Below are 15,027 nucleotides of genomic sequence, written 5' to 3' on the forward strand. Positions count from 1 at the left end.
TTGTTGCAGCCGACCCCCTTGGCTTAGGTGGAGAGGCAAACTGGATTACATATCTAAAGTATAAATACACAGTGTGTGGGTTGGTGGAGCATCCACTGCCCACAGCAAGGGACCATAGAACCTCCACACAAGAAAATAACACCCTGACCCACTCAGAAACACACAGGTGTACAAGTATCACATACACAGAGCAGAGTTCTCACACACTGTAAACTCATTAAAAGGATGAACTCTTGCTGACACACTAATTTCCAGTATGACATTCAAGGTTTCTTTGAACAGGACACTTAAAAAAAAAAATATATATATCATTGTGACATATTTGATAATTTCTTTAAGTACTTAAAATACCTTCTGTAGCTACACTACCATTTAAAGGTTTAACATTACTCCAGTCTTCAGTGTCACATGATCCTTCAGAAATCAGTCTAATATTCTGATTTGGTGCTCAAGAATAATTTGTGTGGAAACTATAATACATTATTTACAATATACAATATTTTAAGGGAAAAATGCAAAAGTCTGCAGATTCCATTATACATGATTTAGACTGCAAAGTCACAACAATGAATTTTGCTGTGTCACTGTAGACCCTACGTCAATGCAATAGGGATGCAGGAAACACTTCTGTACAGACTGTCTGCAAAAAAAAAAAAAAAAAAAAAAAAAGCAGTGTAACAGCTTTCTGCTTTGTACAATATTACCATCTACCTTAACATTTCACTGGTGGCTGAGAGGTTGTCTGCCAATATCAAAGTGAACAGTGTTAACCACTTCAGTACATCCGACAGCAGCCAATAAAACAGCAGGAGGGCATATAAATCATTAACTCTCTTCGTAAACACCTTTAATCACCCTTCATACCTGTGTTTTACCTTTACACAAATAAACAGCCTCGCTACACGATCACAAATGAAAACCCGAGACCCGCTGAACCCACCTGGTCCACTTCCTGACTTCCATGCCAATTCCTGTCTAAACAGTCCAAGCAGGTTAACATAGCAAGAGTGGCCACAGCTGAGGAAAAGTTAATGCTCACAAGAAGAATTCAGTTTGCGGTTGAAGGGGCTACAGGAGAAGGGGAGGGAAAGAGTCCGTCAGGGAAGGAGGAGCAGGGTTGTCGGGTTTAAGCGGCAGGCCCTCATCAAGCCCCACTCAGGAGAGGACAGTTGGCAAGGGTGTGCATGCAGCCCTCTCATTTGTTATGTGCTCCGTTTAGCTTATTGTTCCAGAGAGGCTCAGTCAGGACGAGCCTTTGTAACTTCTGTACTTTCAGAGCTGAACAGCGATGAGGCTCCCTACTGGGTATAATTAAGACGACACACAATGAGACCCATCAGCAATTATAACCTCTATTAGTTTCATGAGGCAAAACAGAAACCGAGCAAGCGAGAGAGGGAGAATGCGAGTGAAAGATTAAGGGAGTAAGTCACAATGAAGATATCAATGATCAGCATCATATTTGTTGCCCGTTCGGTTCAGATAAGCACACATTTTGTCTTTTGTTTGACTCACAGTAGCACTTTCGAAGTTGGACTGCAAGCGATGCAATGATCAACAAATCCTACTGATAAACAGCCCCCAGTAGGCGTGAAGGAAATTAAGCGGGCCTAGCTCATTTGAAGTGGTTAAGAGCAGCGCTCTCCTGGGTAATGTGCTGTACGACAAGAATAATAAGCTGGCCAGAGGACATCAAGCGAGAACATAACCCACCGCGAGCAGAAAGAAAATCCATTTCTCCAAAAATAAAACCAAAAACAACACCGTTATAATTAGATGTTGACTTGAGCAGATTCTGGCAATACAACAAGACAGGGAAAAGCTGATTTTAAATTCATTGGCCGATGGTTTTATTTAAATAAATAAAAAATTCTTGTTTTTATAAAAAAAAAAAAAAAAAAAAAAAAAAAAAACTTTCAACTTCAACTAGGCTTCAAGTGAACAACCAGCCATGAACGCCCATCTCTATTATCTTTGACAACTAAAAGTTAACAAAATTCAGTAGATGTACGCATTTAAATTGTACAGTCTTTCTATTGCAGAAAAAAGGGCCGAAATATTGATTACATATCCCGCACTACACTGATTTTTTTGTCCAATCAAATCCTCTTGAGAACAACAATGTCCCAAGACAATAACAACAGCATCTACTGTTCAATCCAATTGAGTCAACCCAAGTTACAGTTCAGAGAGAGAGTCAGATGTTAATTCAGTAAATTCAGTAACTAACTGGTAGATTCAGTTAATGATTCTGTAGAATGATTTGTACAGTTTTTTTTGACCGATTCGTTACTACACTGGTCTACAATGATTACACTGCATCATACAGTGTTGAGCACTGTTGCTGCCACATACTGAAAATCACAGTGTGGTGATGCAAAATGCATTTGTCCAAAAATTCATGGTTACAAACTACAAAAAAGTGATGCCACATTTTGGCACGTTCGCCTACAGCTGCTGGAATTTAATCTGTATGATTTTCTTTTTTTTTTTGCAGTTAAAAAAAAAAGGTCCAATTGACTCACCTGTAGCAGGTATTTTCAGAGCACGGGTTGAGTGCGCGTACAACCACAAAGACATGCTGAAAGTGTGAGCGGATGTTCTTGGGACTAAAGGGCTTTGCTCCGGGCTCTTGAAACACGATTGTGACAATGTCATTTCCGATGTGTCTTTTCCTTAGCAGCTATGAAGTGCAAACAACATAGGTCAGTGTACACCATCGTTCAAGTTTGGGGAAGGTAAGATTTTTTGTCTCTTATTGCTCACAAAAGGCTACATTTATCAAAAACACAGTAAAAACAATAAGATTGTGAAAAATAATTACAACTAAAAATGAACTGATATCTATTTGAATATATTTTAAAATGTAATTTATTCCCGTGATGGCAAAGCTGAATTTTCAGCAGCCATTACTCCAGTCTTCAGTGTCACATGATCCTTCTAATATGCTGATTTTGTGCTCAAGAAAAATTTAGCATTATCAATGTGCTGCTAAATATTTTTTAGAAACCGTGAAACATTTCTTTTTTCAATATTATTTGATGAACAAATTTCCAAAGAACAGCATTTTTTGTTAATATAATATTTTTACAACATTATAATTATCACTTTTGATCACTTTAATGCAATATATATATTATATATTATATATATATATATATATATATATATATATATATATATATATATATATATATATATATATATATATATATATATATATATATATATATATATATATATATATATATATATATATATATATATATTTTATAAATACACATACATATACATACATACATATACACATACACACACACAGACCCCAAACTTTTAAACTGTGGTGTTTCAATTATATTAACAATGCTTTTTTTTGTACAGCTTACCTGCTGTTTGTTATTGGGCGTGTAGGGCAGCATTGTAGACACGTGGAACATGATCTCATAGTCTTTAAAATTTGTGTACAAAGAATGTGTTCCAGTAGAGTCCGCTGGAAGAAAAAAAAAAAACTCACATTAGCCTTTCATATACAGCTTTTATATGACCACCTGTCTTTCTTTTGTTAAATAAAGAAGGATTTCCGTTTTGTCTGAAGGGAACATTCAATCTACAGCCTTTGATCATACACCCTCATTTATTTAATGCTCCTTGACTTGCTAGGGCAACATATGGCTGACACTCTTTAATAGGACCCCTTTTTTTCTATTGTTCACAAACAGGATACTGCAGTTGTCACTCTGCAGCATAGCCACAGAGACACAAGGGTACAAACTCGTCTTATCCTCAGTCCCACCTTCCTGATCTCTGTACTCCACCTGATTGTGAAACCACGTTCTAATCCGTCAAGCTGAGATCAAAGCTTTCTGACACCTCCACTGCCCCTTCTCAACCACATTACAGGGAGGAGGGAGGGAATATAAGGGGTAAAATGTCAAGTCTGATAAATGGAATTAAAAGCATGCATGTGATCAGAGACAATATTCCTCATGGTCACAGGGGAGAGGTGGAGCATGCGTGCCAGGCACGGCACGCATGACTGGGTCTCAAACATGGGCTCTGGGGTTCAAATCAAGACAAACTACAGCATAGAACAGGAGGTGATTGTTAGAGTTTAGATCCATTCCCATTTAAACACGACCTCCGTTTGTCAATAAACCGCTGACAGCGGAGGGACATACTGTATTTAGAACGAGCTGCAGGCTCATTTGAGTGTGATCCTGTTCGAATTAATTAACTAGCCCTATAAACTACTAGACTGACATGACAGGAGACCAGAGATTCACTAGGCGTTTTGGCCCTTTAGCTACTTATAGTTTTAATCACACAATACTGCTTTCAGGCTTCAGTGGCGATTAAACAAACCTTCAAGATGATAAGACTCACTTTTAGTGTCCAGTTGGGCACGGTACTTGGAAAAACCCTTAAGGCGCACCCTTTCCCCCAGCAACTGCAGGAACTCTTCTAGGGCGGGACCTGCTGCCTCATTATTGTACATCTCCTCCTCACTGCTCTGGCCGGCCTGACAGTACATGATTCCCACTTTCAACTGGAAGCTGAGCTGCACAAGAGATAGCAAAGAAAGACTGTCAACCCATGAAAAACAAAAGTAACGGGAGTAATTTTTTGGGCTGCCAATTTAATGTGCTAATTAAGTACAATTAATTAAAAAAAAAAAAAAAAAAAAAGTAAAAAAGCACATAACACAATAGCTCAACAAAGCATTTAACTCTGTAAAGCCTAACAGTCCAAATTGAAATTTTAGACAAAACTGGTAAACACCACATTTGATTTTGTTTTTATTGCATAAACAAACTTTTGATTTTATTTCAATTTAATATAGTTTATTCACAAAGGAACCTTTTCATTTTGAATTGTTTTACAACAGAAAAGGATGCAAAGAAATCATAAATAAAAATATATTATTTATGAATACAAATGTGTACATACATATTAAATATGCATAAAGATTATATTTTGTATTTTATTATGAAAAACAACAAATATGGTAGCAAGAAATCAATATAGTGAAAAATCTATGAGATTAATCAGCTTACCATATTATTACTTCAATTAATTTTTTTTAAAAGATTTCTTGATATTTTTTTTTAATTATCTTTTTTTTTTTTTGGTGCAGTGGAGTGCACTTTTTAGGATAACTGCAAGGATAAGATTCTTCACTTTGTAGCTATTACCAAAATCATAATAAAAATAAACAAATGATTGACCGTTGAATAATTGTAACAGAATGTAAGATCATAATACCCCCTGCTCATCCAGTTTCATCAGCTGCTCTGTGACCTTCGGTGTGTTTAGAGCAAGTCGGAGGCAGTGAGCATTGAGCTCAGGTACGAGGTAATCCAGCACCTCCTTTAAAGGCAGCCCTCGAGCCAAGCCATGCTTGGAGGTGGAGGGCACAGCATCCTCCAAAATGGAGCCCCGTAAGGTTGTTAACTACAGGAAGAAAGGTTAAAAATATGACACAGAAATGTCTTTGTATTATTGATTCAGATATGTCTAGAAATATATACAGCATCTGTATACATTTGTAAATTACAGGTGAGACTCAATGGGTGGGTGTTAAATATTGGTATAAGAGATGTTCTGAGAAAATTAGTACTTGGTATTGCAGAACCTAACATACTATTGTCTTTTAGTAACTGCTCATTATGATTCAGAGATCTCAAACACCTGAAAAGGTGCCATAATGAGTGGTACAAAAGTTTTATACTAAGCTAACCCACGTCTGCCCACCTGCCAGTCTCAAAATAGCAGTGGAATGATTGCCATGTTGGGCTATGCGTCACCTTAGTCACAAAGCTATTAAGGCCCATCAGAATGAATGTGAATCATAAGCGTTTTCTATAAATGATGGCAAAGGCAGAGGTCACATGTAAGAGCCTTTTTTTTTTTTTTTTTTTTTATAATTAGAGAGATTGTCTAACCTTCATCTAAGCTGCTGTCAAAAGCAGTGTGTGATTGAGAAGCAGTATGGTGACAAGCCAGTCAGGGCACAGAGTGATCTATGCCGAGCACTAGCAGAGAGAACTCGCCTCTAAGCGTGTTATATAAGATAGCAGTGGGCGTCAGACCTGGATCTCACTCACCGCTAACTGCTTAGAATTAACTCTTTCTGTGCAGGCACAAGGATGCATGTTTGATTCAGATACTACAACTATATATACCAATTGTATTTGGTGGTGTGAATGAGCGCTCACCTCGCTGGTTCTGAAGATGATTCTGTAGTTGTACTGCTGGCCGTGTTCTTTGTGATCCTCCAGTTTTTCCCGACGAATGCTGACAGCTACAGGTCCCAGTGTCTCATCAACACCTAAGTAGTTCCAGTGCTCTGAGGATTTTAATAATTGCTTCAATTAATTATTAATTCATTTATAAAACAGCCACAATATAAACAAGTGCATAACACTTTGCGGCTTTTATATAGCATTTACAAATCATTTTTCTTTATTCATTTGCCAACTGACATGAAAATGTAACAGTGGGATATCAATAACATTTATATTATATTAATATTAATTTCTTTATATTAAGTAGAGAGGCACTCCTTGTCCTCCATACACAAGTTCAACCCCAATTCGTGTGAGTATCTCCATTGAGAAATCTTACCAGTTCATCAAGGGTAGTATTACTACAAAAAGTAAACACTCACCTCTCAAGTAAAAGTATTTTCGGTAATAATAGGCACCCAAGTCCACATGTTCAACTATGTTGCTCTTTCCACGATCGTGGTGGAGACTTTTGCCATCCTTGGGGGATTCAAGAACAGCCACCCCTGCATTGCTGAAATGTGTGTTGGGAGCTCTTTCAGGGGATCCTTCTTCATCTCTTGAAGAGCTGGAGGCGCCACTGCCGATACTACCCTGCTTTGAAGGGCTGATGTTCCTCTCTCCTTCACCTCCAATTTCGTTCCGGAAACACGGGCAGCTGAGAACCAAATCGTTGCTCTTGTCATCACCCGAGTCAAGAGAAGGCCCATCCTTGATGTTGAGCTCTTCCTGGCTGCCGCAAGGGGAGCTGTAAGCTCCGCTTTGGGTAGATGAAAGGGATGAAGTGTTGGAGGCAGAGGCCGCAGCTGCAGCAGAGGCACCGGTGGTGGTGTTCTTCCGCTTAACAGCACTTTGCCGACTCTGCACAGCCTCATTCAGGTCAAACAGAATACTCTGAATATCAAAGTGCGCGAAACCTTTCTGGCAGACCCATGGTTTGGGAGGGGGACCCATATCATCAGACTTTCCGTCCTCTGCGTCAGAACCTGCACGTGATGAATCTCCTTCGGCTTTGACGCTACGCAACTTGCGGAATATGGACTCCCCACCCGTCTCCGACTTTGAACGCCGCTTCATGTGTTTTTCTCTTTCTTTCAGACGACTGGCGGGACTGCCACGAAGAGGACCAAGAGGTCCGTCAGGCAAGTCAAGGGCAGTTTGTTTATGGGCTACTGTAAGTAACTCGCTTAACTTTTCAGGGGCAGGGCTGCGTTGGTCTGGAGCGTCCGTCTGGTAGCCTTTGAGCATATCGAAGAAGCTTTCGCCAGACACGCCGTGCTTGTCAATAGATGAGGTACTGCCATACTCTCGATGCATGGGCGTCCATCCTGAGAAAGACCAGCCCTCACTGCCATCACCATCCAGTTCACTAATGGTGATGTCGCTGTTGCTGCGTTGCCGAATACGACGCATGCCCTTGCGGGGTGACCCGAGATAGCCATCGGGTGAGAGGAAGCGATTGTCTTTGCCTTTACTATGCATCTTGTTCTTCAGCGTGTTGTGAATGTTGCGCAGCATGGATGAGTCCTGAGGGCTGATCAGGTGGCCGAGCTTGCTTGACAAGTTACTCTGGGCACTTCCTGTGGTGGTGGAGGGGGAATCCGTCTCCACTGTGATGTGCCACACCCCACCTCCATTTCCTCCCCCTCCTCCACTTCCTCCACTGCCGCCATCTTTCCTGGGGGGCCAGTCGGCGACCCGTGCTCGAACGCCCATTTTGGGAACTCCAGGCGTGCCAGTCAAGTGTGTGCTCTCGCTGCGAGGAGGCGGAGCACCACCATTGGGCAAGCGTAGACGCCGAGTATAAAACTCATCTGTGGCGGGAACGGAGCCGCCCACAGACCGTTCGGTCTGTGAACGCTTTAGACTGGTCATGGTACGGCTAAGTGGCGGAGCTCAGCACTGGAGCATGCCCGCAGTGTAGCTGAAATAACGAAGCTTAGGGAACATGGGCAGCCACTCAGCTGGAGAGGCCAGAGAATGGAGGACAGAAAATAGCGGGATGAAAGTGAACTTTAAAGTGAACCCGAATCAGGCATGTGTGGCGACCATTAGGTGATCCAACCTTCCTCCTCTCATCCCTTTTTGCAGAACTGAAACAGAGAAAAAAGGGGACAGTATAAGTATCCAACATAACAGATATCTTGATAATTAAAATAAAGTTTAAAAAAAAAAAAATGACAGAGGTAACCAGAAGGGCCCTTTAAGATGCCAACCACCACAAACAGCACACCCAGCCATCACAATAATGAAACAGAATGGCAATACTTATGGCAAAAATAATGGCAATAATGGCAAAAATATCAAGTGTCTTACTCTTGAGTGTTTTTAAAACTGGTGAGAGCTACACTTTAGAGCTATGCTTTCTGTCAGACAACAAGGACGTTATTTTACATGCATTTGCAAATTGTTCTGAAATTTTTATAAGGAAAAATATATGCACGTTCATTCTGAACAAATTCAGATATATCTTTCTGGCTATGTGTTTATTTTATTTTATTTTTGATGAATAAAACAAGGCACCAAGTAATGAGCAGATTTCAGCAGTTTCAGCCAGAGTTCAGTGTGATAGGCCTTTAACTGCAACACTGTTCATAAACTTGGCAGTGCCAAAGGGCAGATTACACCACATGAACAAATCAATGCCGCCACCACCATCAGAGAGAGGCAAATCACTGCACGGCTACAAACACAAACCAAATTGAGTGACAAGATATCAGCAGGATGATTTTGAGTATGATGCAACGAAGCAGTAAGCAGAGATGATCAGAAGCAAGTCAACAACTTCAAGTGGAACATATTAATCTCCCACTTGCCTGAAAGTACAATCCTGGTAACACTAGATAAAATTGCTGCAGGTAATCGCTGTAGTATTGATTGGTTGATAATGGAAATTTAACTGTAGATGATCATTTTGCCTATTGTTAGACGAAGACAATTTTTGTTTTTTTCCTCAAGGTGCCATGAAATGAAAATTCACACTATCCGTTACCTAATAGTACAATCGACTGAAAGCTTACATCATTTTTGAGTGGTTCTATCTGGGAAAACACGACACATTTACAAAGTGAGTTTTAACATTTAAGCTTTAAGATTACCATTTACTAAACCCAAAATAAGACCTCGACTGATAGTTACACTGGTGAAATATGAATACAGCAGGTGGCACTGCGTATAAAGCCTCATCGCCTAAATTATAATGCACTACAGATGAACATTGTTCCCATATGACAGGAGAAGCTCTGAAATGTCAGTTTCCTTGGTTTCCTGGCAACCATCTGCTGTGTTGTGGTGCAGAGCAGCGGTGCTGCTGGGTTAACCTTAATGAGAGAGCTGAAGCCCAATGACTACACATACCTACATAATCTGCCGCACACACCACAGGAGAACAACCCTGGAAGCAGAGCAATGCTTCATTACAACGCAGACATTGCGTAAAAGATTCATAGTATAAACGTACAGTGAAAAAATACCAGATGAAAAAAACACTTGGAATGTGAAAGCAAAATATTATGCTCATTACAAAAAGGGCAAAACAAATGACCAAACGTTCTGTGTGTAATGACAGCATGTACCATAAGGGCAGCAGTAAGAATTATTATTACAGCGATATGAAAAAAAAAATACATAAAAATCTGTTCCCAAATAAGGTTGCAGACTGGAACAATAGACAAATCCTACTGAATCACTTGACATTTTGAGTTTATGAATCACATTTGTAGTGCTAGACTATGTATATGCGCTAATGAAAATATGAGATAATCTTCCTGCCGGTGAGTCCTGACCTCCCGATGGCTGGAAGGGGTGTGTGAAGAGCCGGGTGTGGCGGTACACTAACCCCAACACACGCTTGCACAGACTGCAGATGAGGTCATGGGTATTTCCATTCTTTAAGAGAGTGCTTTTCCTCTCCCGTTTGCTCTCACTCAGAAATGCTGCTGTAATAAATTTCGGAGGTTGCAGCACAGGTGCTTCTGCAACGCTGAGAGGAACTCTGAGGCTTAGTCATACACAGCTGCCAAATTATAGCCCAGAGTATGACAGATGGGGGCAGCGCGGGCTGACAGATCGCATGTAGCCAGTTAATGAGACAGATACCTGTGACGAGCTTCACGAGAGAGACCGTGTGCAGGGCAGATATGACTAACATGGCAATGAGAACTTTAACTCGGAGAACAAATCTCAGACAAAATGTGACCTTTTATAGCATATGTCTTTCTTTAAAGAAAGAGATAGTAACAGGAAATAACATAGCTTTTACACACAGCTTAATAAAATATAATATAATATACTTAATAATAACTTCATTCCATTTCAATACCATTTAAAAGTTTGGTATTGGTAAGATTTTTAAATGTTTTTGAATAAAAAATATTTTACTGATTCCAAACTTTTAAGCGGTATAGTATATTATTAACATAAATATATGTAATTATTAAATGTTCTATGTCACATTTACAGTTCACCAAGTCATTCTCTACTTATATCCTCTCAACCCAAACCTAAACTAACACCCCAGCTATAACTACTACACTAATTGGTTTGCACTTGACAAATTGAATCAGGTGCGTTAGCTTAAGCTGGGAACCAGAAGAAAACATCCTGTCAGGGTGAAAACAAATGTTCAATTGAGAACAACAACCATGTGTAAAAGTGGGCTGAATGAATAATGAATAAAATAGCGGAATAGGTTCCGCTTTAAAATAGACACAGAGCTACAAACCTTTATACAAAAAGAGAGCTTAAATAAAGAAAAAGACACATTAAAAAAAGAACAGTATGAAAACAAAATTCACCCTCTCTGTGACCCCTAGGATTAATCTGTTTTTTGCTGCTGTGCCTTTAAGAAAGGCTCTACTAAGCTGTGAGTTTACTGTCAGCTCAAATATAGTTTTAACTCCCTATACTTCAATAACATCCTCTTTGGAAAGCCTGCATCACCATGACAGATTCATAACAATCCATGCTGGAATGTGGTGCATAAATGGTTAGCCAGACTGAAATTAAGAGAGACCACAGTGCTTTCTCCTCGTTACCTCACTGTTACTGGATGGGTCTAGTTTCTGATAAACCAATTGGAATCGTTAAAGGGATAGTTCACTCAAAAATGAAAATACTGTCATTAATTACTCACCTTCATGTCGTTCCACACCCGTAAGACGAAGTTCATCTTCAGAACAAATTATTTTTGATGAAAGCAATATAAATCACCACTTTCAAGGTCCAGAAAGGTACTTAAGACATTGTTAAAAAAAAAAAAAAAAAAAAATTGACATGACTGCAGTGGTTCAACCTTACATTTTATGAAGTGGCAAGAATACTTTGTTCACAAAAACAAAACAAATTTTATTCAACAAAAACTTTTATTCTCTTCTATGTCATTCTCAAACGTTGTTTACATCCAGCTCCTCCAGGTTCTATGTCAGAATGCCAACTCATTATTGGCCGGCTCCTGAGTCAGCATCACACGCATGCGTCGTGCTGCTCACCTGACCAGCTTTGGCCAATACTGAGCCGGCATTCAGACATAAACACGGAAGCCTTCACTGTGCTTATTGCATCACCTGCGTAAGGATAATGACAGGGAAGAGAGGATATTGTTGAATAAAGTGGTTATTTTCGCTTGTTTTTGCGCACAAAAAGTATTCTTGGCGTAAAATTAAGGTTGAACCACTGCAGTCACGTCAACCGTTTTAACGATGTCTTTCGTACCTTTCTGGACCTTGAAAGTGTTGATTATATGCTGTCTATTAAAGAGTCATATACCTCTTGGATTTCATCAAAAGTGTTCCGAAGATGGATGTGGAACGACATGAGGGCGAGTAATTTATGGCAGAATTTTTGGGTTAACCAACCCTTTAACGTGTAAATGTCAATGGTAATGTGTTGATGCATTAATCTATGTGACGTCACAAAGTTGAAGACGAGACATTTTGCAGGTTGGTTTCAATAAATGCTCTTTTTCAGCTGGGAAGGAGGTTTATAGCTTTAAAAAGTTTTCACAGTACATAAAGTGTTTTCTCAAAAGATTCCTCATTATACAACGACTCTAAAAATTTTTGCAAAAAAAACAAACAGGATTTATTGATAAAGCAAAGGATTAAGTCCTAAAAACGTGATGGCTGTAAGTCATAAAAAATGGCAAGCTTTCCAACCACAAGGAAGGAATAAAGAATGTCTGCAGGCTTGGAGGAAATGTGGTACTGGGCTGAACTTACTGAAATCTTTCTGTAAAACCAAGGAAGAAAAACAATAGTGTTGAACACACAAGAACAATTCATATAATTGCAGCCTTTCAGACAAAAGGACAACCGCTTTTAGGAAAACAACATCCTCCACACAAGCTCAACAAAACTGCAGAGAAGTGGGTATTTCTGAGAAGACTTTTTTGGACCTCTGAAAAGAGCACATTCCTTATTCATTGCAGGCCCAGTGCAAAACCAGTACAACTGTAGGGCCCTATGATTTCTTCGATGCAGAAAACGCAAATGAACAGCGATGTCTAGTCATAAAAATGGAATTTTCTGTATAACGAGAAATGGCAAAAATTAAAAGTAGTGCTGTACACTTAAATAAATCACAATATTATGGACTAGTGTCTGTGAATATCAAATTGGAAAAAGACTGCCACTTAAACAAGGAGTCTGCTTGTTCTGCTCGTCTCTGAATGAGTGGAGCAATTTTGTCTACTACACATACTCAAGAACGTGTGATGCTGTTTTAGCGTGTGCTCTCTCACTATACAAGGACAATCCACATGAGCTTCACCTCCAGAGCTGCTCTACAGTTCATCTCTTGAGCATTTCACCACTTTATTTCATAAAAACTATCATTAAAGACACACAGAAACTGAAAGCTCTTGACTACAACAGACCAAAATAATCAATATAACAATGATTCAATAGTGTTTATTAAAACTGTATTTAACGAATACCACAATTTTTCATTAAAATTTCTTTTGATTAATTAAATTGTTAAAGTTTTATACATTCATTTGATTACAATTGTTTTTGATAATAAATGTGTTAAATCATAAAATACAGAATCCAGAAAGATTAAAACTGACAACAGAATTTTTGAAAAATGAAACATTTCATAATACACAATTATTGCTCATTTAATATATTATATATATATATATATATATATATATATATATATATATATATATATATATATATATATATATATATATATATATATATATATATATATATATATATATATATATATATATATATATATATATATATATAAAAATATAAAAATGGGGGGGGGGGGGATAATACGGCTTTTGTAAGGCCCTAAAACTGACTTTGTCATATTCTCTATTCCACTGGAATAGAGGAACTGTAAACTTTTTCCTCACCCTGATACACGCACATTGCCTTGGTGATGAAAAGGCCCATTTTTGAGTAACACCTTCAGGTCGAAGTACGACAACACCTGTTGTGTGAGGTGTGAGGACCGGTCGAGACTGAGACATCAGAGCGCTTGGCTCAGACCACCCCTCTGCACGCAGCTGTGGCCTTACAGAAGGATGATTAAAGCTTCAGCATGTGACTCACCTCATTCCAGAGAAGAGAGAGTGCGAGGAGGGCTGTTGGGAGGCAGACAACATGTCTTCATCTCTACTTTGATAAATAACTTCCTCAGTATCAATGGCAACCTGAGGTTCCTACTTACTGCTGTGTCCTGTTATTTGAAGCTAGACAGAATGTGAATGATGTGGCTGTTGTGGTAACAGACAAAAGAGAAACCATCTCTTTCCTTTGCGATTGCAAGTGCATTTCATGTCAAAGTAAGGCTGGGCAGCATGACAGTATATGAAATGTGGTATAGACTAGAGACTATCTGCTATAACTTTTATAACACGGTAGTGTGGCCCAATTTTTCTTTACAAAATCTGACATAAATCAGAAAACTACAGCAGGACTCCAGATTGCGACTAAATGGTCGCATTTGCAACCTTTTCTCTGCAAATGCGACTAAGTTTTGGTGTGACCACCACATTGCACAACTGATAAGAGCTGCCATTTGTGTTTCATATGAGAAATATCAAATGGCAAACGAAACGAAAGTGAAACAAAACAGCGCTAATCGTTTGAGCTGCGCAGCGCGGACCATTTATCAGTAATAATAGACAGCGCAGAGCAAGCCGATCTTGATCATGTGACACTGCTTACTACACACCGCTAGGAGTTCCAGTGAAAAAAGCATTTAAATTCACCACAAAATTAATAACATCGCTGCGAGATCTAGTGGGAAGCATTCAAATTCAGCGCAGAATTCTCAGCTGTAGACCAAAGATTTCAGATCAAATAGTGCTGACGTGGATAAATAAATTTTCAATGAATAAACATGTAATATTATTAGTAACTGCACTTATTAATGCAAAACAATAGTAAAATAAGATTTTGGTCATCACATTCTTTTTCTCTTTTATAATTTATTAGCTTGTAGGGCTTTATTTTCTAAATAGGGAAATTAGTTTGGCCGTACTGCACATTAACTTGCAAAATAGCCTTAAAAACCAATATGAAAGAATCGTGATGAGATGGAGAGAAAAAAAAAAAAAAACAACCTGATATGACATTTTTGCCATATCAACCAGCCCTAATTTAGACATCGCAACATAATAAATGTACTTTATGAAAATGAATATTCATGTTGAGATTGGCTTAAGATTACATTTAATACTGTTAAATTATTAGTGTAAAGATAAAAACAGAGAAAATGTTAA

General features: G+C 38.7%; 1 protein-coding gene across 7 annotated transcripts in view; it reads right to left on the reverse strand.

Annotated features, from left to right (window-relative positions):
* The window catches only part of sipa1l1 (signal-induced proliferation-associated 1 like 1), an 83,536-nt gene that overhangs the window by 23,145 nt on the left and 45,364 nt on the right, over positions 1 to 15,027 (reverse strand). For all 7 annotated transcript variants that reach the window (XM_048206602.1, XM_048206601.1, XM_048206600.1 and 4 more), the window contains 6 exons: positions 6,668 to 8,377; positions 6,216 to 6,346; positions 5,263 to 5,451; positions 4,384 to 4,558; positions 3,387 to 3,490; positions 2,526 to 2,683 (listed from right to left, as the gene is read on the reverse strand). In XM_048206602.1, coding sequence (XP_048062559.1) covers positions 2,526 to 2,683; positions 3,387 to 3,490; positions 4,384 to 4,558; positions 5,263 to 5,451; positions 6,216 to 6,346; positions 6,668 to 8,159 — 2,249 coding nt within the window. In that variant the 5' untranslated portion in view covers positions 8,160 to 8,377. The remainder of the gene's footprint in view (positions 1 to 2,525; positions 2,684 to 3,386; positions 3,491 to 4,383; positions 4,559 to 5,262; positions 5,452 to 6,215; positions 6,347 to 6,667; positions 8,378 to 15,027) is intronic.

Source organism: Megalobrama amblycephala, linkage group LG11, assembly GCF_018812025.1.
Source record: "Megalobrama amblycephala isolate DHTTF-2021 linkage group LG11, ASM1881202v1, whole genome shotgun sequence".
In the NCBI taxonomy this organism is placed as follows: domain Eukaryota; kingdom Metazoa; phylum Chordata; class Actinopteri; order Cypriniformes; family Xenocyprididae; genus Megalobrama; species Megalobrama amblycephala.